Source organism: Eumetopias jubatus, unplaced genomic scaffold (assembly GCF_037043125.1).
Source record: "Eumetopias jubatus isolate StellerSeaLion01/CBP00866 unplaced genomic scaffold, mEumJub1_p1.0 scaffold_2, whole genome shotgun sequence".
In the NCBI taxonomy this organism is placed as follows: Eukaryota; Metazoa; Chordata; class Mammalia; order Carnivora; family Otariidae; genus Eumetopias; species Eumetopias jubatus.
Window position 1 is genome coordinate 15321971 of NW_028274808.1, and position 21814 is coordinate 15343784.

At 44.7% G+C, this 21814-nt stretch overlaps 1 protein-coding gene across 2 annotated transcripts in view; it reads left to right on the forward strand.

Moving 5' to 3' along the window:
- STOX2 (storkhead box 2) overlaps positions 1 to 21814 on the forward strand; it is a 200589-nt gene that overhangs the window by 104168 nt on the left and 74607 nt on the right. The window contains exon 1 of one of the 2 annotated variants that reach the window (XM_028099877.2): positions 257 to 422. The exons of the other annotated variant lie outside the window; for it this stretch is intronic. Coding sequence (XP_027955678.1) covers positions 257 to 422 — 166 coding nt within the window. Of the gene's footprint in view, positions 1 to 256; positions 423 to 21814 lie in introns of those variants that run through there. 2 annotated transcript variants of the gene reach the window in all.

A 21814-nucleotide genomic window follows, 5' to 3' on the forward strand; every position in this document is an offset into this window, starting at 1 on the left:
CTATAAGCCGGGCGGATTGCAAATGAAGTGTAATGCATTGTGGGACGTGTGTAAAATCGGAGCCTTCACCGTGGGGGTGTGTGGGGGCGTGGGGAGGGCCGGACCCGCCGCTGGCGGTGTAGACGCCGACGAGGAGGGGCTGGGAAAATGTGCGCAGAGTCCGCCCGGGTCGTGCCCGCCGTAGACGGATGAAGCAGCGCGCTGCGCCCCGGCGCTGAGGCCCCCAGGATCGGGGTGGCAGGTCGCGCTCCCCACCATGAAGAAGACCCGGAGCACAACCTTGCGGCGAGCCTGGCCTAGCTCGGATTTCTCGGACCGGGCCTCGGACCGCATGAGGTCCCGGAGCGAGAAGGACTACCGCCTGCACAAGCGCTTCCCCGCGGCCTTCGCGCCCCAGGCTTCGCGGGGCTACATGACATCAGGTGGGTACCCGCGTTTCTGCCCCCGGGCCGGGTCCGCGGGGCGTGCTCGGTGCGCCGCTGCCGGGGAGGGGGGGTGCGCTTAGGTGGGTGATGGATGCGCTAAGTTATGGGGAAAGCAGGAAAAAAATTAGCTCACATCCACCATTTTGTACCTCCGCAAGATCCACAGCAGGCCCTCTCAATATGGGGTTGGAGAGCTATTAGTTAGGTAAAATAAGGGAGGGGGACGTGCCGGGCGTTTTGGCTGCAGGAGACAAATGACTGCAAGCTCCTTGCGCGGCAGCCTCCTGGAGCTTTGTGGAAGAGCCTGCGTCCGGTGCTTCCTGCAGTACCGAGCCGGCTGGCTCCTGCATTGTGGCCAGTTATCCTAGCGGCTATTTAAATAGCCCCCTGTTCTTAAAAGGGAACAGGTTCCATGCACAGTTCTGGATGGTCTGAGTCGGGCAAGAGCCCCACATACATCGCAGGCTCCTCCGATGTGCACGCAGAGAACTCTGTTGGAGCTCATTGAATGCATTCTGTGGGGTAATGGTGTGGATGCGGATTGAACGCTCACATGATACCGTGTGGGTTTAACATATGTTGCTTTGAATTAGGTTGTATGGAAAGCATGGAGGCTGTGTTTGCATGTCAGACAGGAAGGACGAACAAAACGGTAAATGGGAACGAAGGCTTCAGAAAAGGGTTCATCATCATAAAACGCAGTGCTGTTAAAAGCATTTCGGAAGGAGCCGGTTCCCTTTGGCAACACAACGGAATGGCTTTGGTTGTGAGTTGGGAACCCAAGGGGTAACATACTGGAGGAAATGCTGAAGGAGGAAAATCCTGGAACTCTTTCCTTGTTTTCTCCTTACTGACTGTTGACCACTTGTATGCGGTGATGTATAAGACATCAATTTTTGTTCGTTTTTCATTTTGAAGGAATTAATTTTCTGCTGAACATAACGTGATGAAAGAGCTGAGTTTATATTTGAAACCACATACTATTCCAAATCGCCCTGAGCCCTGTCTTAACTGGCAAGATTGCTTTAAGCCTGTGGTTGTTGCTCACAGTGTATCTCTACCGTCTTTCCCCTAAAACAGCCCGTTGTTTCTTTTTTTTTTTTTTTTTAAACTGGGGCCAGTATCTCATGCTTTAAAAATGCCTTGTGACCACATTTCCATAAATATAAAACCTAAACAAAATAACCATCTTTTTTATTGCAAAATCTGGCGACAGAAGGATGTTGTACAATTTTGGCAATAAGGCTCCCTTGATTCTCTCTTTCATGAAAAGCCAGATTTGCAAAGTGACAAGTACAGTTTATACTTTAGTAATTTCAGTCAATCACTGCTGTGGTTGCTACATTCTTCAAACTTGTGATAGTAAATTTTGAAACACACCTAAGTCGAAATCTAACCTCAAAACACATATGTACATAAACGCATGTCTGTGCCGCGTGTTTTTAGATAATCCCAGGTTTCAAATGCTTGGGTCTGAATGTCTTCATTCCACACTGACTGGTTCCCCTCTTTTTAAATCCCTCTTCAGGTGTTAGGCTAGAGGAGGGCAGGTGGCCATAATTTCTTCGACAAACCTGTGAGATTCTTTAATGATTTCAGGCGTATTCCCACGGAGCCTGTTTTTATCTGTCTTTGGCATAGCTTCATTATGATCACATTTTCATTATTTGCTAAAGTACTTTGCTACATTGCCAGTTCTGCAAGGTGTTTCTGAGGGCTCAGGGAAGAAGCTCTTAATTTTATTTGATTCTCTTTTCTTATTTCATTTCTTGACCTGCAGATGGTAAGCTGGTCTTAACAGTGATACTGAAAGACAAATTGTTTCTGGTTGGTGGTTATCTATGCAGATTAATGTTAGGCGCCCACAGAGAAAAGAAACCCAAGAGGTGGGGGAAGAAGAGCTGTGTCATTCATTCAGCATTTTCTGGAGTGTCCCCTAAGAGCAGAGTGCCTTGCTAGATTCTCATGGGGCTACAGGGTTGGATATAATATGGTTTTGCCCAGGGACAGAGGGCTATTATTTATTCATCATTTTAAATGTTAGCTAGAACACGTAATAAAAGCTATTGGTGCTACCGAGAGGCAATAGTGACTATTAAGACAGATACCTACAATGAAGGCTGGGAGAACAGACAGGATCACTCATGTGCATCTTTTGTGTGTTTCAGGGGGAGGTAGCTTATCAATTTCCTTTTCAAATATGGCTCTTTTCCAAATCTGAGTCTTGATGGGAATAGACAGTATATGGAAACACGCAGAGATCATTTACAGGAAGTTCTCTTCCTCTTAAGAAATGTAAAGGAGATCCACTTGTATCCAGTTAGTGACTGGATACAAACAGAGCCCTTGTCACATAAAATGGAATAGAAAACGAAGCAGCTAAGAAACACACGAGCCTTCTCATATTCTTTCTGTTTGTCCAGTCGTTTGGGATAATGTCGACTGGCATTATCATACTTCGTTTTCAGTAAAAAAGGGTTTTTTTGTTACTGAGTTCAAAGGACAAGATAAGCTACCGAGTTACTCAAGACGAGGAACTTAAAATAAGTTCAGTTGAGACTCTTTTTAGAAATCCACACCCTCCCCCCACAAATAGTCCTAAAAAATATGGGGTGGGGGAATCACTTTTTGTTTTTAACTTTAGGAGAGGGGAGAGAGAGACAGAGAGAGAGAGAGAGAGAGAGAGATCCTTGGAAATGTTAATAGCTGTTGTTTGGTCTGGCATAACTGTCACGCAGTAGATTCTGGAAGTTTAACTCTGTTTATTAAGGCAGAATTGCAGGCGTTCCATAATAGCTTTCTAATGAGACAGCACCATTTCAAACAGCCCTCTCTCCACCAATAAGTAATTACCAGTTTGAAATGTGATTTATAGCAATAGGCTTGACATTTAGCCTGGACTTTTTCATATAGCTTCGGGATAAACGACACTTAAACTCAAGAGGTTCAGATAGGCGCGTATAAAACTTAAAAGAGATCCTGTTGAAGCATAGTTCAATAGAGAATTCTGAAACTTTAAATCTTGAAAACCGTGGCTTTTATGACTGTGTAAGCTCCCAATTCATGCTACCAAATCTAAAATAATCCTAAGAACTCACAGACCTCCTCCTGGCACCCGGCAAGTCCACAGGCCATGGGATGAATCCATTGTTCGTCTTGAATATTAATTTCCCATTGGTACTTTCTGGGCAAAAGGGGGGGACAGTCTTGCCTTTTGTTCAAATCAAGATGAATAACTGAATGTGAATGCATTATCTGAAGAAGAAAAGAGGTTAGATCAAATGGAAGTAGGATCATTCTTCTGCATTTTCTAAAACTAGAAATGACGATAGCAATTGACTAGAGATAAAAGCAAACCCCCCCTCCCCAAAGAGGGAAATATCAGTATAATTCCTAGTACTTTACATATGAAAACATGCTCACAGACCTCCGTGAAATAATTTTCAAGGCGCCAAAGCTTTTGTTGGTGAAAGTGTTAGAGCCCCCTGTCTGTTAACTGTGTGACCCGTGACCTCTTCACACCAGTGATGCCACTGAATCCATTTTCTTCATTGCCTTCTCCCCCAGCCCTGGGGATGGGTGCTTCTGGATGTTCTACGTGTAATGCCACCAAGTTTGGGGGCATTCTGTAGATCGGGCTTGGAAGGTAGTTTTTCCACGGGAAAGGTTCTCCTGAGCATGTTCATAAAAGGGGTTGCTTAGTGTGAGACCCCTCCAAAGTCATGGCACTTTCACACGGATACTCGTCACTTTCAAGAACAGGAAAGCAGACAGTTTTAATACCATGGCTTTAAAGGATTTGAAAAGAAAGATCCATCAAAAAGCCCCAAATTGACGTCTTTTAGGAAAATTTAAATTGGGGTTGTCTGCCCATAGACCTCAGACCATCAGTGGGGAGGAATGACCAGCCCACCACATTGATGAGTATATTAGTTTTCATTTTATAGAAATGAATTCTGGGGCACAGCTGATGGCGTGTCCCAGTTCCTTATGTTCTGTTATTTTAAGAGATGTGAGCGTTTTCTGGGAGTGGAGGATGGACACTCGAGGTTCTAATCTGGGCCTGCCACCAACCAGCTGTGTCCCTGGCGAGTAACATGACCTCCCTTCCCATCTGCAACGGGTCCTTCTGGTCCCTGCTTCCATTACAGAATTGGGCTCCGCGGTGACTCGGGAATGAGCCATCCCAGGACCTGTGAGCACTCACACAGAAATCCTTAGAAATAACCTTTGCCCTTTCTGCCTATTGGAGTCATGTGCTTCCCCGGATGTGGGGTATGTGGGAACAGCGCTCATTTTGCAGTAGAATCGCACTTCCTGCCATCCCCCAGCATTGCGTTAAATATGCCCAGGGCTTGTCCTGGCAATCAGAGTAATGGGGGTAGGAGATGATGGACGAAGCTATAATCATATGCGAGTTTTAATAAACAGCATCCTGTCACCTCCTTTCCCCTCTTTGCCCCGATCCATTTTTAGCGAGCTCCTCCAACTGTGTTTTAATTCGAAGCTACCTGTGTTGACTCCTTTCATCAGGCCAGTGGAAGTGAGGAATATTACACTTGGTGGTGAATGACTTTATTCTTTATTTCCCAGGAGAACATGAATGCGCTTGCAAAAGGTCACCTCTCTTGGTATTTCAATATCTTTTACACTCTTGTGAACGTTTTTATTTGAAAAAAAGGAATATGAGTATATTGTATAAAATCCTTAGCATTTTTACACCCCGAGAGCAATTCTGACTGAAGTTCCCTATGCCCCAGAGAGTTAGGACAGTTCACACAATCGCATGTTCTGTGGCACATGATTGCTTATGCTGAGTTGCAGTTATAACCAAGAAACAAAATCTGGTTAGATCCTGGCTGGTGGGATAACATGATGACTTTTGAATTTAGGACAGGCTTTTGTAGATCAGTCCTAGAAACTGTGTGGAGTCCCGTCTGTAAGGTGTAGAGTAGAGGTTCTTGTAGTTTGTAAGAATGTAAGCTGTAGTCAACTCTAAATTAACCTTAGCCGCAGTAACACCAGAAGGAAATGACATGGGTAATTTTTTAAGTAGATGGTAAACTTTTCCTTAAGTAGTTAGTCCCTCGGCTATTTTTATGTGGCATTGGAATGTACAACCAGTTGGTCAGAAAATCCACCTAAATATTTCTAAGATCTGCCCCTAATTCTACATCGGTGGTGTTTAAATCTTCTGTTCTATTACAGTATCTTCCAGACTGACTTTTCTTCCAGTCCACTTCATCCTTCCTGTGTCTCCAGAGGCTTTTGGGGTTACACTTAAATCATTTCTCTTTTCAGTGTTTCTCGTGCCTGTGGATAAAGTCCTAGACCAAGGCTCTCCATGTCATGACCTCCCTCACCTTTTTCCCCTCTTCTTCCCCGGGCGTTCCTCACCACCCTGTGCTCCAGGCTCGGGAAACTCTTTACCTTCAGCAATACCTTGCTGCCGTTTCATGACGTTCGTAATTCCTCCTACCCTGCTGCGAACATGCTCCCCTTCTTCAGAGGCCTGATGGAATACTGTCAAACCTTCCCGAACCAGCCCATACACCCCTTTTCTTTCCGTCTTCGTCCAGATCCTTTCTGGAGGAAATCACTCCTATGACATTCATTCGGTACCCCTGTCATAGCCCCGTGGCCACACTAGGTCACACCACGAGTTCACATGTGGGTCTCCTGTCTGAGCTGGTGAGTTCCTCCGTGGCAGCCTGTATTTTATTCACATCTCTTTTGCCAGCAACCACGGAGCTTGGCACAGATTGGGTGCTCAGTAAATGTTTATTGGAGGAATGAATAAAATATGACTTCTCTTAAAAAATTGGATGAAGACAGGAGCAGCTCTCCGTGAATGGAGCATTAGAAAGCAGTAAATAATAGGAAATAATCAAGAGGCAAGTGGGGTGGTTGATGTGGTTGGTGTGAATGGAATGGGACTTCCGAGAATGATACCACTTAGAAGAGTTGCTGCCCAGGGGGAGGATTTCCCGGTGTCTTGAAGGACTGACTGGGTAGGATTTGAGGAGACAGGGAAGGAGGTGGATGGGGGGAAGGCGGTTGACGCAGTAGGAACCAAGGATGAAAGGAGCATTTCGGGAGAGGTGTCTGTGGTGGCTTGCAGGACAGATGGGAGAGACGAGAGTCTCGAGGCCAGGAAACCAGCGAGGAGGTGGTCGGGGGCGCCCATGTGATAAAGCCATGAGATGGTGAGCGACCGCCACAGAACAGCGCTCCCAGCACTGCTGGGCATTAGCCTACCGCCCCCAAGGTTTTAACCATGTCCATACACCACCCGTATTACATACTTAATATTTTTCCTTCATCTGACCCATTGTTTTATTGAAATGAATTGAAAAGAAGATTTTGTATTCTCTGTGAAATTACAGGTTTCCTTTGATAATTTTTTTCCAACCCCCATTTAAATTATTAATACATTACTATTTCAGTTAAAATACTCAACTAAGTACCACCTCACATACCTGAGTGGTACTCATGCCAAGGTAGTAGAAAACCTGTAATCGGCCAAGGAAGAAGGGATGGGACTGAAGGGGAAAGGGAGAGTCTTGGAGAACAAAGACCTTGCCGTTCCTTGTAATTGGATTTAAGAGGTTGAAAAGCAAAGCAAAGCAAAGCAAAGCAAAGAAAGGTAAACCAGATTTGTGTTGGAAGAAGGCGGTATATGACAGGGAAACATGGGCCGTGGAGCCAATGATGAGTTCCATTTGGGATGTAAGGGGCTGGTTAGACACACAAGTTAACAGTAGAGGTTACAGATATAGTTTGGGGGTCATCCATTTAGCCACGTTAGTTGAGAACACAAGGATAGCTTAGCTTTTTGTACTTTATGTTCCGTTTCTTAGAGGGGAGCAGATGACTGACTTATTTTTATTTCCAGCAGATGGAGGGTCTGTTGGATTCCGTTCACTTTGAGTCCTACTTGGGTTTCTGCAAGCGTGGCGAATCAAGGTTAGGACTGCTTGGAGATCATCTGCTCTCCCGTTCCTAAATGGGAAGTGCTTTTCCTTGCTAGGATCTGTTTTATTCGTGTTTGCATTTATTCAGAAGCTACTGTGTTGTTGATAAAAGGGATATACGTTTGATGTCTGTAGTCAGGTGTGAAAAGGGTTGGATCTGTGCACGTCGCAGCCCAGCAGACTAGACCAGCTATGTAAATAATGTACATTTCGAACATCTGTCATATACCTCTGCAGTTGAAAAATTATGGCTGAGGTAACTCATACACACAGTACAAATCTCCATTTATCTTTCTACTCAAATCCATGATGGCCCCTCTAGGCCAAGTCTTCTCTTTTTGAAGATAAAAGAGAGATATTTGGCAGATGCCTGGGGCATTAATGTCAGCAGGACTTACGCCTGGCCCTGTCCTTCTGATGGCCATAGTTTCAGAGGGAGGAACCATCTAGCTTTTGCAATTAACACCCCCACCTCGCCCCCACTGCACATTCCTGTCTAGCTGATTCCCCTAAGAGAGCTAACAGGCCACGTATTGCTTTCGGCATATCCAACTTTCGCTTTGAAATCATTTACTCATCATTACGTGAAATGAAGGGCCCTCAGAGCAATTGAGGTACTGTGGATATTTCTCATTTTGGGGGGCTGCCCAGCATCTGAACACCCCATCATGGGTAATGAGTGAATGAGCCCCTCCCCGCCCCCAACCAGAGCCATTCAAGTCCTAACTTCTAGTACTTGTGAATATGACCTTCCTTGGAAATAGGTCAGATGTAAGTAAGGTAATCCAGTAAGGCTGGGGTCCTTGTAGGAAGAAGAAAAGAAACACAGACGCAGGCACAAGGTCATGTGAAGACCACGGCAGAGATGTGAAGGACGCCTCTACAAGCCAGGGAAGCCCTGGGATGGCTGGCAGCCACCGTGAGGCAGGAGAAAGGCATGGGATGGGTTCTCCCTCAGAGCCCCCCGAGGGGAAATAGCCTTGCTTCTGTCTTCCGGAGAGAATAAATATCTCTTGTTTGAAGCCGTTCTAGTTTAGGGCACTCGGTTTTGGCAGCCCCTGGGAATTCATACACCCTCCTTATGAATGTTGGCGCGAGGCTGAAACCTCATTTCTCCGTGTGGGTGCTGAACTTGCCATGGGATCGCTTTCCTGGCCTGCCTGGCACGGAGGGCATGGGTGCATGATCTGGGTTTCACCCCGTCACCCACGCCCTTCCAGACTTGTTGGGAGCGGGCGCTTGTCCGCAGAGCAGTGGGGGCTGTAAGGCATCCTCCCGTCGCAGAGTGGCGCTGTTGAGCCGGGCGGCTTTCTGGAGGCGGGAGCGGGGCCGGGGGCGGGGACGGGGGGCGGAGGTGGTAGGGCTGGTAGCACGTGTGCCCGGTAGTGGCTACTGAGGATTCCTCACCCAAGCAGCTCTGGCTGCAGAGTTCCAAGCCTGGATCTCCACCCCCCCCCCGAAATTCCCCGAGTTCCTCAACATATTTCAGTAAATATTTCAGCCTCTCTTTTCTGAGAGGCTGTGTGGCATCGCTTCATAATCCAGCCTTTCCAAGACTAGCTGGGTAAATGTGACTAAAGAACTGGGCTTTCAGGGCCTCAGTTTCCTTACCTGCAAAATGGGAATAATAATGGTATATCCCCATGAAGTTTGGGGAGAAATAGGTGAATATCCGCGAAGCACTTGCAACCAAGCTTGGCACATAGGAAGCATTATATCAGGACCACTTGTCATTAGCATTCTTAAAAGAGTCAGCATTGGTTTCTGTTAACCTAGTGAACTCATTTGAGTTTTCATTTTGATTGGTTTTAAAATAACTGAGAGGAGTATTTGGACATTTTTTTCCCCCCACGCTTGCTGGTTATTTATAATGAAGACAACTGTCAGCTGTTGATAAACTTTAAAAAAAATGCTTTAAAAGAGTTTGGCCAGGGAGTAAACATGCCCCCAAGAGCTGAACAGGAAGGATGGTCACAGTGACAGATGGGGTTTTCTACCTTTGTAAGACTGGCTTCATTCAGTCACTTTATATAGCAGTAGAGCATTGTGACTTAGGGCTTTAAAATCGGAGGGTTGTACATCGGTGTCCTGGCACCCACTCGCTGGCTCTATAATATCGGTAATTTATGGGATCAGTCTATCCTCTGTTTCTCCTCTGTAAAACGAGGATAAAGTAGTATCTAACTGATAGTTGTTACGGGCATTAAAGGAAGCATGCAAAATGGTGCCTGATACAGGGTAAGAACTTTTGCACATTTTTGCTACTATATTATTATTTCTTTGGAGGCGTAACTACAGGACCGACTTGTTCCTAAATGTTTAACACCTGAGCGTGCCGAAGAAGGGAGACAGCAGGTAACATGTCCACGATCAGGGAGAGTTAAAAAACAGTGTTCAGTCTGACTCTTACACTTGGTGCTCATTTCATCAGAAATCACACGTTCCATCCCTTATTGATTTTGGTATGTGATCTTCTAAGAAATCTACAGAATTATTCGTTTACCTAAGTGGGCTCACTTGTCCTTGAATTTCCATCTTAGGAAGAATGGTAGAGAATTGTTGTATATTCAGTACTCCTGTGGGATATACATCTAGGAGAACCTGGCTTCACTCGAATCAGAGGAACAGTGCCTCGTATAATCAGATTCAGCTTCATCGGAGATACCTGCGTTGGCTTTTCAGTTGACGATAAAGGGGGGGAAAAGCCTCTTCTGAGCTGAGGGTTGAGCTGCGTGCTTGCGTGTGTTTGTGTAGGCAGTGAAATCGACTATCACAGAAACGCAGCATAAGAAAGCAGTGCTGTGTCTATGGTATATCTATCAATGGTATACCTTTCACGGTTTTGAAAGTGAAGCCCAGGGGCTTCTCTCCTCCAGACCAAGCCCATTTCCCTCCGTAGGTGGCTTGTGATTGTCCCATGGAACCTCAGGTCAGAAGTCCCCCTGAATTGTGTAGGAGGTCAAGGGGTGCTACAGCTTGGGGTCCACTTGTCAAATGTGTTACTATTTCAGCAGCTTTCTTAAGAGCGGCTCGTTGGGCCACAGGACTCGGGGCTTTGGGATGGCAGCCTGAGCTGGGGGAGAAAGGGCACCCCCTTCCTCCACAGCTTTCAGAGCTGCCATTCCCCCCCCCCCCCTTTGCCTCCCTTCCCAGACAGACATGCAAGCCACAGCCCCTGGGATTTGGGAACTCAGAGCTTCCCACTTTTGCCTTGTTTACTCCTGAGTTTGCATTTTACCTACTCCTTTTCAACACTTCCCCCCCACCGCCCCACCCAGCCTCCTTCCTTAAAGTCCAGGGAAGGATATTAAAGGGCACTGAGGACCTTGCTATACATGGTTGTGGCCAACTCATTGAACTTCAAAAGCCCCCTCCAATTAGAACTCCAGAATGGGAGGATTTTGTTGGTTGAAGCAGCATTTCTGGAGAATGCAGATGGTTTCCCACAGGTTTGGGATGCCAAAGGCAAAATAAGCAGTATACCATCCCGATCTTAAGGACCAGTAATGGAGGTTAATGTTTTCAAATGCAGCCAGAGGTGTGCAAGTTTCTCTCCAGTGAGGCCCTGTGAGTGTCCTCGGGCTGGGGCTGATGCTGTGGGTTTGTGGTAGTTGTGTCTAATGGTTACACACCACTTGTGTAGATAGTGTGGGCCTGGGAGGTTTCTGTTCAACTTGATGGTGGGAGGCCAGAGGTCGAAGGCCCTGGGACCTAAGCACCGTTCCTGTGTGGCCGTGAAATGTAGATATTAGGGGGGAGCCTTTTTACTCTCAATCCGCCTTTCCTCCCAGGAAGGGAACTAGTTTATTGGGCATGTACTTGGTACCAGCCAGTGGGTCAGAGTGGTCTCATCCATTTCACACAACGGTCCTGGGAGGCAGCCACTAATTAATATTCTAAGTAGCACAGATCAAAAAACTGAGATTTAATATACTCACACACACACACATACACACGCACACACTTGAAGTCATGTACGTATTCAAATACTGTTAGTCTCTATGTTAGATGTTAGTAAAATCAACCTCTTATTTTTAAGTAAATATTAAGTAATTTCTTTGACCGCTTTGGTGGTTCGTCTTGCTCTTACTCTACGTCTCTCCCCCTTGAGAGACCTGCGTTGTACTGAGAGGACAGATTTTCACCTCTCCTGCCTATTCTGATGAGTTTAACCTCAAATATTCGTGTGTGTTATGTGACAGTTTACTCTGCCAGCAAAAGTTCTAAGAGTTACCTTGACTTGCCTAAAGGATTGTAGTCTCCTAAAATCTAGCAGGTGACGGGGGGAGGGAGGTGGTGGGGGGGGTCGGTGGGGGGGACAGTGGGTGGGAGGTTGCTGGAATGTTTTCCTTCTGGTGTTTCATACCCTTTCTCTTACTGCCTTAGACAGAGTTTCTTCATCTGTCGTGAGCCCCTCCTTGTCTTAATTGGTCTCATGTTTCCATGAGCCATCCGTCATGCGGTGAACATCCCTGATTCTTGGAGGAGATGAAACAGTTGGGATCATAAACTTCCTAGGTCTTAACTTGTTTGGGAGCTGACAACCAAACTCGGAACTTGAAATGGAAAGAAGTCCCCCCCACATAAACATCATTTCATTTGTTTGTAAACCATTGTCTTCTGCAGGCTCGTTTTCCCTTGTACTCTTCTTTCCTTTTTTAGTTACGAACAATCGCTAAAGAAACAGTGCAGCTGAACTTTTGCCGTCTGTTGTAACAGCTCAGACTGAGCATTATTCTGAGCAGTACTGTAGGCCAGGATCCAAATAACTGAATAATTGGACAGTACTCTGCACAATAATTTTAAATGACGGGATGGGGGGGCAAAGAAGGAGGAGCTATATGCGTCTGAATGGTACAAGATAGGATTAAGTAAAAAGTAGTCAAGAAACTAATAAACTCGGAATTTTGGTGACTATGTTAAAAAAAAGTATAGATGTTAAAAGGGGTTAGTGGACTATATCTTTGAAAAGAATCAGTTAACTGGTTTAGAGTACATCAGGTGTATATTATGACATCTTAGGTTGAGAGGAAAAGGGGAAAAAAGTCTTTGTGATTCCCCATAGGAATCACTCTGTGCAGTCTTTCCTACCGTTTCAGTGGCCAAGGGAGATGAATTCAGTGACCCATGACAATGTAGTGAATGTGGATAATATGAAAACATAATTTTCATTTAGTACTTAGGCTGGTCAAAGGACTTGCAAAATCTAGCACCTATGTAACCCTTGGAGGGTACTTTTTTTTTAAAAAAAGATTTTATTTTTAAGTAATCTCTATACCCAACGTGGGGCTCGAACTTAAAACCCTGAGATCAAGTGATGCACGCCCTACCAACTGAGCCAGCTAAGCGCCCCTGGAGTATATAACATTTAAAGTAAAACAAATAAAGCAAACTCCCCTATTCTTTAGACTATTAAAGAACGATACAAAGCTTTCAGATATACTGGGTTTTCAAAAAAACCAAAACCCAGAAATTGCTGTTAGACATTATGTAATAGTTAAAAACTGTATCTCTTATTAACTCTTCCCGTTTTATGGCTGATCAGCGAACACTTACATTCAGTCTGTACCAGACTTAAAAATACTAAATAAATATAACAAAATTGCCAGCTCTTAAATAAAAAAAAAATGTGACTTACAGTTTCTCTGTGTTAACTTTAGAATCAAGGCACCAAACTAGCTAAACTCACAGGAATGAAAAAGGTCACATTCCCTTGTATTCAGTTTCCCAAGATTAGAATTTCTGAATATTTGCATATCTTTGTTTTAACTTCTTATTGCCAGGAAAGCAATCTGGAGAGAGCAGTTCTTTAGAGAAAAGCGTTTAACGATATGCAGGAAATAAAACGTGGAAATGACAAGACTTCTCACCAATTCCCCGTGCCCTGCTGCTTTGAGATGAATAGTTTTGCTTCTCAGGTACAGGCATATTTAACTCGATAGACTCATTCTTTAGTCATGTTTTTTTTTTTTTTTTACCTTTTATTTTCATTGTGGTGAGATCCGTGTACTGTAAAATTTGTCATCTTAATTCTTTCTTTCTAAGTGTAGTTTAGTGGCATTAAGTACGTTCATGTTGTGCAACCCCCCCCCATCCATCCATAGAACTGCTTCCGTCTTGCAGAACGAAAACTCTGTTCCCATTACATAATAATTCCCTGTCTCCCTCCTCCCAGCCCCTGGCAACCACCTTTCTATCTCTGTGACTTGGTGAATCATCCACTTTCTATCTCTGTGACTTTGTCTACTCTGCGTACCCGATACCAGTGCAGTCAAGCCATATTTGTCCTTTGGTGACCAATGTGTCTTCATGTCCTTTTATAATCTCCTCGGACTCCGTCCATGTGGTAGCAGGTGTCAGGATTTCCTTCCTTTTTAAGGATAGGTAATATTCCAGCATATGGGTAGCCTGTATTCTGTGTGTCCGTTCATCTGTCGACAGACCCTTGGGTTGCTCCCACCTCTTGGCAACTGTGAATAATGCTGCTGCGGACATGGGGGTACAAATATCTCTTCAAGCCCGGCTTCCACTTCTTCCGGGTCTATACCCAGAAGGGGAATTGCTGGATCATAGGGTAATTCTGTGGTTAAGTTTTTGAGGAAACTCCATGCTGTTTCCACAGCAGCTACAGCATTTCACGTCCCCACCAACTGCAAAGGGTTCCAGGTTCTCCACATCCTCGCCAACGTTTGTTCTTTTCCTTCGCTCCTTTCCGCCTTCCCTCCTCTCCTTTTTCTTTTTTTTTTAATAAAGATTTTATTTATTTGAGAGAGAGAGAGAGGTAGAGAGAGAGAGAGAGCACGGGCAGGGGGGAGGGGTAGAGAGCAGGGGAGAAGCAAGCTCCCCGCCGAGCAGGGAGCCCGATGCGGGGCTCCATCCCAGGACCCCGAGATCATGCCCTGAGCCAAAGGCAGACGCTTAACCGACTGAGCCACCCAGGCGCCCTTCTCTTTTGACAGTAGCCATCCTAATGGATGTGAGCTAGTCTTAGTCATGTGTTTTAGGAAGCGTCGATATTCATAGCTCCACTCTGTTCCAGATGATCTTTCTTCCTTAGGAAGCTGGAAGGAAGGTGGAGTGATCTTCGTGTGGTCATCTCTCACCCAGAGAAACATGATGAGCGTTGGAGGCTTTGTTTTTCCCCCCAAGCAGGCCACAGTCCCCTGGTTAATAAGCACAGTGGAAGTTAAAGGTAGAGCAGATACAAGGAGCTTCTGGTTTCTTTGAATGTTGTTTTCTTATTTTTTCCCCAAATGAGAGACGTATTTAAATGTGGGTAAAGTCAACTTCTGATCATCCGAACGCTGTTCCTGCCTGTGGCGGATGCTCTGAGGCTGTGCTCTGGGACATAAGGCCAAGAACCCTGACCCTCCAGGTGCTTGGAGAGCCTGGCACATCTGTGGAGGTGAACTGCAGAGATGAAATGTTGGGTCATGAGAAGTCAAGTCCTCGTCGAGGGTAGAGAGAGGGCGGCCCGAAGTTGTGTGGTGCATTTGGCGGGTCGGCCCGGAGGTGCCCCTGTCCTCGCGTTCTGGATGTGCTCGCCCGGAGGGAGCCAGGCTAGGAACGTGCTGTGTGGACCATGGCTCCTGGATACCGTCTGTGGGCCCGCGTGGGGTTGGTTCCTTCTGCAGAATCATCCAGAGAGCTGGGTAAGCACGCACACGTCTTGGCGTCCTTCCTCAGGGATTTAGGTCTGTACGTTTGGGATGAGGCCCAGGATTCTGTAGTTTTAAAGACTCCCCAGGTGATTCTGAGGCACCGTGAGGTGTGGTAGCCCCTGGTTTTGCGTACCTTGCCCAGGGCAGCAAGTCTCTCTGTGTTTTCATCCCTTTATTCACTCGGCGCTGTCCTCTCATATCCACGGAATGCTTGTGGGAGAGCCTGAGTGCCTGTAGTGATGGAGCGTGCAGACCAGCCCTGGCCTTCAGGAATCCGGCAGTTTTCCGGAGCCCCAGAAGAGGCAGTTGTAGGATAGTATCATGCAAGCGTGGGGGGAGCTGAGCAAGGTGCCACACTGCAGGGGTGCCTGGCAGAAATCTGGGGGACTGCAGGGGACTGCAGAAGAGAGACAGCGGCCCTGAGCCAGCCCTTAAAGGTTCCAGGGGCGTCAGCTGGGCAGGGAGGGACAGACAGCTGGAGGGGGGTTTGCCTAGGCAGGCAGTTCTCGCCCTTTGGAGGCGAGCTCGGGGTGGTGGGAGACACTGCTTAAGATCTAGAGGGGTCCTCGAGTTCAAGCCAAAGAGCTGTGATTTTATTCACAGGATAAAATCTGGTTTTTCCACTTCTGCCCTCAGATTAAAGAGCACTGGTTATGAAAACCACTCAATCAAACTAAATTAAATTTATTTTAACAACTAATTATTAGTTATTATAATAACTGCTGCAGGGTGGTGACATGTTGTGATTTGCATGAGATCATCCTGGCTCGGGACAGTGGGTTGTGGCCCTAGAGAAAGAACTGGAGAGGAGGAGAGTGGTTATCAATAGGCTTGGAAGGGTCATAGGGGCCAGGATGTGGAGGGATTTCAATGCCATGGTGTCTGTCTCCTCCTTGAAGCAGGAAGTTGGCCATCGGCTGTAAGAGGTGGAGGGGGAGATGGGCAAGGGGGTGAAGTCAGATTAGTCACGTTGGTACCAGAAGAGGGATGTGTAGACAGATTGGTGAGCAACTTCTTGAGGAGCTCAGCTGAGGCCAGATATGGTGAATTTGTGGTGGCATTTAATTTTAAATTTAATTTAGTTTGATTGAATGGTTTTCATGACCAGTGCTCTTCAATCTGAGTGCAGAAGTGGAAAAACCAGACATTCGGAGTTCTCTAGAATTGGCACTTTGCCAGGCAGAAGGATCAAGAGTCCTAAAAAGCCGAGGTTCCTTCTCTCTGTTTGTTGTCACCTTCCGGGGAAGCCGGAGCTGGTGTCTCATCGGAGGTGTGGTCTTGGAAGTGCAGGTACAGCATATGACGAGGGATCCAGGGGATTTTGTTTAATCTTCTGGATGGTTCTCTGATGATGGTATTCTGAATACTCAAAAGGTGAATCCAGATTCCACAGAAATAGAGAGGGCAGTAATTTGAGTCTTTTTCTCAAACCAGACTCCTTTTAACATTGTTCCAAGAATAATTCAGATCTGAGTATAGCATCATGAAGAAGTTTTTCTTCAGGACTATTGGTGTTCTTCTGTAGCTCTAGACAAGAGAAATTGATCATCTAATTAGGCCTTTGTCAGATGGGACTTGCTATGTATATAAAGTCCCACTAGACAATGTAATAAATATAACTAGGACTAGAATTGCACTAATTTGGGATAATTAGGAGGAAGACTTGTCTAAATAAGTGAAAGATTTAAATTTTATAGAATGTCTAATGAAATGGAGTCATTACTTTCATGCCCGCAGGCTATCTAACGAATGGATAAATTATTTATAATTAGCGTATCAGTTGTTGCCATATAAGAATTTGCTCCTTTAGTATTTTGAAAACAGGTTATTTTTCCTTCTTCAGTAATTGATATGATCCCTTGAAACCGTATTTATGCCACTTATCCATCCTAACTAAAGTAAAGGTGACCTTCAGCCTAGCCCAACTCTATAATTCCCTAACTCCAAATTGGTAGATACCAAATTAAAATGAAATTTTCTTATAAGGGAGGATGAGGTAATTCTGCATTCTTAAAGACATCTCGGGTCTTCTGCTTTCCTTTTAAAAAGAAATACGTATTTCTGCCATCTATAGGAGAACAGATACGTTTCTTTTTTTATCTAAAATTCATAAGTAATACACTAAAAGTGCACACTACATAAATACATCACACATAAATATACAAGATAAATTAAGAGTTATTCAAGATAAACCTAAAAAGTAAAATTGAAAGAAGGTGATAGTCAAGATAAAATAAATACTAAAATTAAAAATAAGGAAAGCATACAAGGTAAACACTCAGAATGATACATATATATCCCAGAAGAAATAAGTAAAAACCATGCTGTTTTTCCCTAAGGATTTTAGAATTTTGTGCTAATAATGTCCTTCATTATTGAGGGCCTGTGAGATGCCAGTTATATTTATATACTTAAGAGAACAAACAACCCTTTGAGTTCGGTACTATGATTATATCAGTTTACTGATGAGTCTGAGGTTGAATATTATTACATAGTCAGTAAACATCAGAGTTAGGATTGGAAGCCAGATCCAAGTTTCCTTAGTCAAAACCTTTAGTTCTTCATCCTCCAGTTTAGAATTAGGATAAAAGCAAATGGTGGTTTTTGTTTGTTTGTTTGTTTTTTGAGAGAGAGAGAGAGAGAAAGAGGTGGGAATAGGGGAGAGGGAGAGGGAGAGAGAATCTCAAGCAGGCTCCATGTTCAGCACAGAGCCTGACACGGAGCTTGATCTCACAACCTGAGATCATGACCTGAGCCAAAATCAAGAGTCGGACGCTTAACTGACTGCACCACCCAGGTGCCCCAAGTGGTATCTTTAACCAAATCTAATAGAATTAGGAGATGGACCCTGGGTTGTGAGTCAGGTATCAATGTACAGCTAACAGAAAGAAAAAAAGAAAGATATGGTAATGCAAAAATGGCGGCATACCATGGGGATCACAACGATGGGTCATGGCGAGTATTAGTCATCGACCCTCATCTGTTTTCCAGCCAGTTATCTATTCTTTGTACACACAGACTTTTCAGTTGGTTTTCTGGAAGTAGAGTCAACGGCAGCCATAGTGGCCCCAAGCCCAGGTTTGGGAGAAGGCTGCCGGAGTCCGGACACAGGTCATGCACCTAACCAGCGGTGTAGCCTCACCTCTCTCTGTCTTGTGTGAAAATGGGATAATAACAGCATCTATTTATGGGGTTGTTTTGAGGATTAATGCCTTAATAAATGTAAAACATTGAGAGTAGTGCTTGGCACAAGATTTGTGCTCAATAACAGTTAACAGTTCTTATTAATAATTACCTTATGGTCTGAGGATAGCAATAAGCAGTTTTGGGTATAAAAAGGGGTCGTTTATTTCTTACAACTATATCTTCTCCTTTTTTTTTTTTTTTTTTTTTTTAGGGGTAGGAAAGGCTTAACTGCCAGTAATTACAATTTCCCTGACCTTAGGGAGCAGTTTTAAACCGTGTGTTTAAAATAGATTGGCTTTGCGGGATAGACGTGGTACTTTTTCAGCGCACATGTTACTGATCTGGAAGTAGCAATTAGGACTTAATAGTCATGAGGTTGCCAACTGATGTTTTTGATAGGAGGTAGGAGTGTGCATGTGTGCTGGTGTGACATCCTAATTACTGCCTTGTTTTGCCCTTTCTGGGACTTAGCCAGGGCTCTCCATCTGTGAGGACCTCCCATCAGTCTGTTCTGTCCTCTCCCTTAGCAGATACCCCACTTTCTATCTGCAGGTCAGTGAGCAGCTCCCTCAGCAAGGGCACACAAGCTTCCCCCCTACGTTGCCCAGAAACTGACTTAGGCTCTGCACCTGTCCTTGCTGTTGAAGGATTGTCTTGCGGAGGCTCTTATAGGACCAGCATGGCGGTCATGGTCCTCCATGGAGAGGACAAAATTGCAGATTTGTTCCCAGTTGAATGGAGGCCCTGAGGATCCACAGCGTGGGATTGCATTGGTTCCATTTTGCATTGTTTGCTTTGTGGCAGCTTCTTTCCCACTCATTCATTTTTGCGTCATGCCATCCGTCTTGAGTGCAGTTGTTCCTCTCACCTTGGTGAGGAAGGGGCTCCGCTCTAACGATGGGGCGTTTTTGCATCTGGTGCTGCCCCCCCTGTTTCTTGTGGCATCTTCCCAGAGTGGTGCCCTGAATGTTCGTAGCCCTGGTTGCTGCCTTCATTTGCAGAAGATAAGTTCTGGGGATTCAAAACAACAGTAAGAAAACACACCTACGTAAGGCTACTTCCGTGCCCGAAGGATTTTGGATTTTGCCTTCTCAAGGTTCTTGAGAAATTTCTATTTCAGGTGGAGAATACTGCGCAGAAGATAATGGAGGAGAGCCTTGGGGTTCAGGGATTTATTTATTAGAGATTTCAGCTATTGAAGGGTGATCATGAAGGAGGTCTAGAATAAACTCGTCGTTTGCAGAGGCACAAATTTTGGATCAAGTGTCCTGTCTGTGTGGGTGTGGGCCGTGAACACAGTGAGTGGGCTGAGCAACCTGTCCAGCGTCCAATCCAGTGTAGCCTGAGTCTTCTCTCAAAGTTTCCAAGACAGGAGAGAATTTCCTTGGTTTCCTTTTGGGAAAGGTCCTGGAAAGAACCCTGGCTGCTCCTTTTGGTCGTAAGAATTAAAACAAAATGAAAATGTCTGAGAAAGCCGTAGTTCTTATGCAGAGAAATAGAAGCTTTGGATAAAGTGTGAAATACAAAATTGGGTGATGGGTTGGGTCTGTGATGTAACTCAAAGCCCAAAAAAATCAACTTCTGTAACTGTCCAAAAAGGCACTCAGATGAATACTGTATTTTAATTGCTGTCTTTTTTTTATTTTTTAAAAGATTTTATTTATTTATTTGAGAGGGAGAAAATGAGAGATAGAGAGCGCGAGAGGGAAGAGGGTCAGAGGGAGAAGCAGACTCCCCGCCGAGCAGGGAGCCCGATGTGGGACTCGATCCCAGGACTCCAGGATCATGACCTGAGCCGAAGGCAGTCGCTTAACCAACTGAGCCACCCAGGCGCCCCTGTAATTGCTGTCTTAAGTTTCATGCTCACAGTCTTTAAAGATATAAAGAGGTAACTTAAAATTTGTAGTTATTTAGGAAAATTACATGGAATCATAGCCATTTTTAGGAATGTAGAGATTTGCTGAAGTCCTGGGACCTACTCATTACTAATAATTAGGTTCTTTTGTACAACATGGAGGGTGAGTCCAAAGAATATAGAGCTCACCCTGGATATTGAGTAACTAACTATACCTCCGTCAAATAATTTATGCTATGTTTTGGTTCTATGGTGACATCTGGCTTCCCTCACCGACTAATCCAGCACATATTTAGATACAAATGTTTTAAGAATTCAAGGAAAAGAGTAGTCTTGGTGTCGTGGGTTTAGAAGTAGTATGCAGGGCGCCTGGGTGGCTCAGTTAAGCGACTGCCTTCGGCTCAGGTCATGATCCTGGAGTCCCGGGATTGAGTCCCACATCGGGCTCCCTGCTCGGCGGGGAGTCTGCTTCTCCTTCTCACCCTCCTCCCTCTCATGCTCTCTGTCTCTCATTCTCTCTCTCAAATAAATAAATAAAATCTTTAAAAAAAAAAAAAGAAGTAGTATGCAGTTTCTCCTCATACGACATTAAGTGTAAATAATGTCGGGCCATTGCCTTCATGAGGGTAATTGTGTGATATCATTTATTTCAATAACCAATTGATTGTTGGGCATATTTCAGATACACAAGCGAGACTGAGAAAGTGCTAGACTCTTCGGCCCTAGATCGCACCAAGTTCTTCTGAATCTTTTGTAAACATGAAAACCAAGTGAACAAAGAGACTTGCGAAGGATTCATAACTTTGGCTTCTCACTCCACCCCCACATGTACCCAAAAAAAGACCATTTAGCTCCACTGTATGGTGGAAGTCCGCAGCGTTGATGAGCTCGTAGTTAAATGTTTATTTCTGAGGTACAACAGCTGTCTTGTTGGCATTATGTGTAGCCCTTTCTGATTATTTTTGTCCATCTCTTGCGACTAATTATCCTAGCTACATAACTTTTGTTTTTAAGAAGGAAGTTGGGTTTCGGTATTAATTTTTAAAGCATAGTAGAATAATCTGAAGTTGTATTTCTCGCCTTTTTCTTTCTTGGAGGAAGAAGCCATATATATATATATATATATATTTATATATATTTTTATGCCATCCGTCAGTATTTCTGAAAACCTGGCTCAGAATACTGATCTATTTCTATAGTATTTTGCATGAGACTCTAAGAGCCATATGTGGTTTCTATAGATGTCTGAAAATCAAAGAGACTGAGCATCAGCCCTAATAGAAATTTCTGATGAGGGATTATGAAAATGTATTAGTATCAAAATAGCCCTTTCAAATAGTCATCTAGGAACTAGAGTTTATTGTTGAAATGATTGCCTTAAATCCAAACCCCAGTTTGCTGAGTTATTTTTCCTTTTAATTTCTCAAAAGGTCTTCATCAGTCATCTGCTACAATATACTCATTATGGAGCTACCATATTCCTGGGACTCTCTTCAGTTGGTTTATTCCGTGGTATCTGGCGTCTGTATGCAAGTAGTAGATTAGGTGCCAGGTGCCTAGGGAGAGTACAAGACACAGGCTCCTGTTCTTAGAGTCTACAGACACTGGGAAAGCAGGGGACTGAAAGACATTCACTATGCCCAGAAGGTAGTGTGCAAGGTAAGGAGAAGCCAGACCTGAGTCGGGAGAGTAAGGCAAATCAGAAGGGGCTTT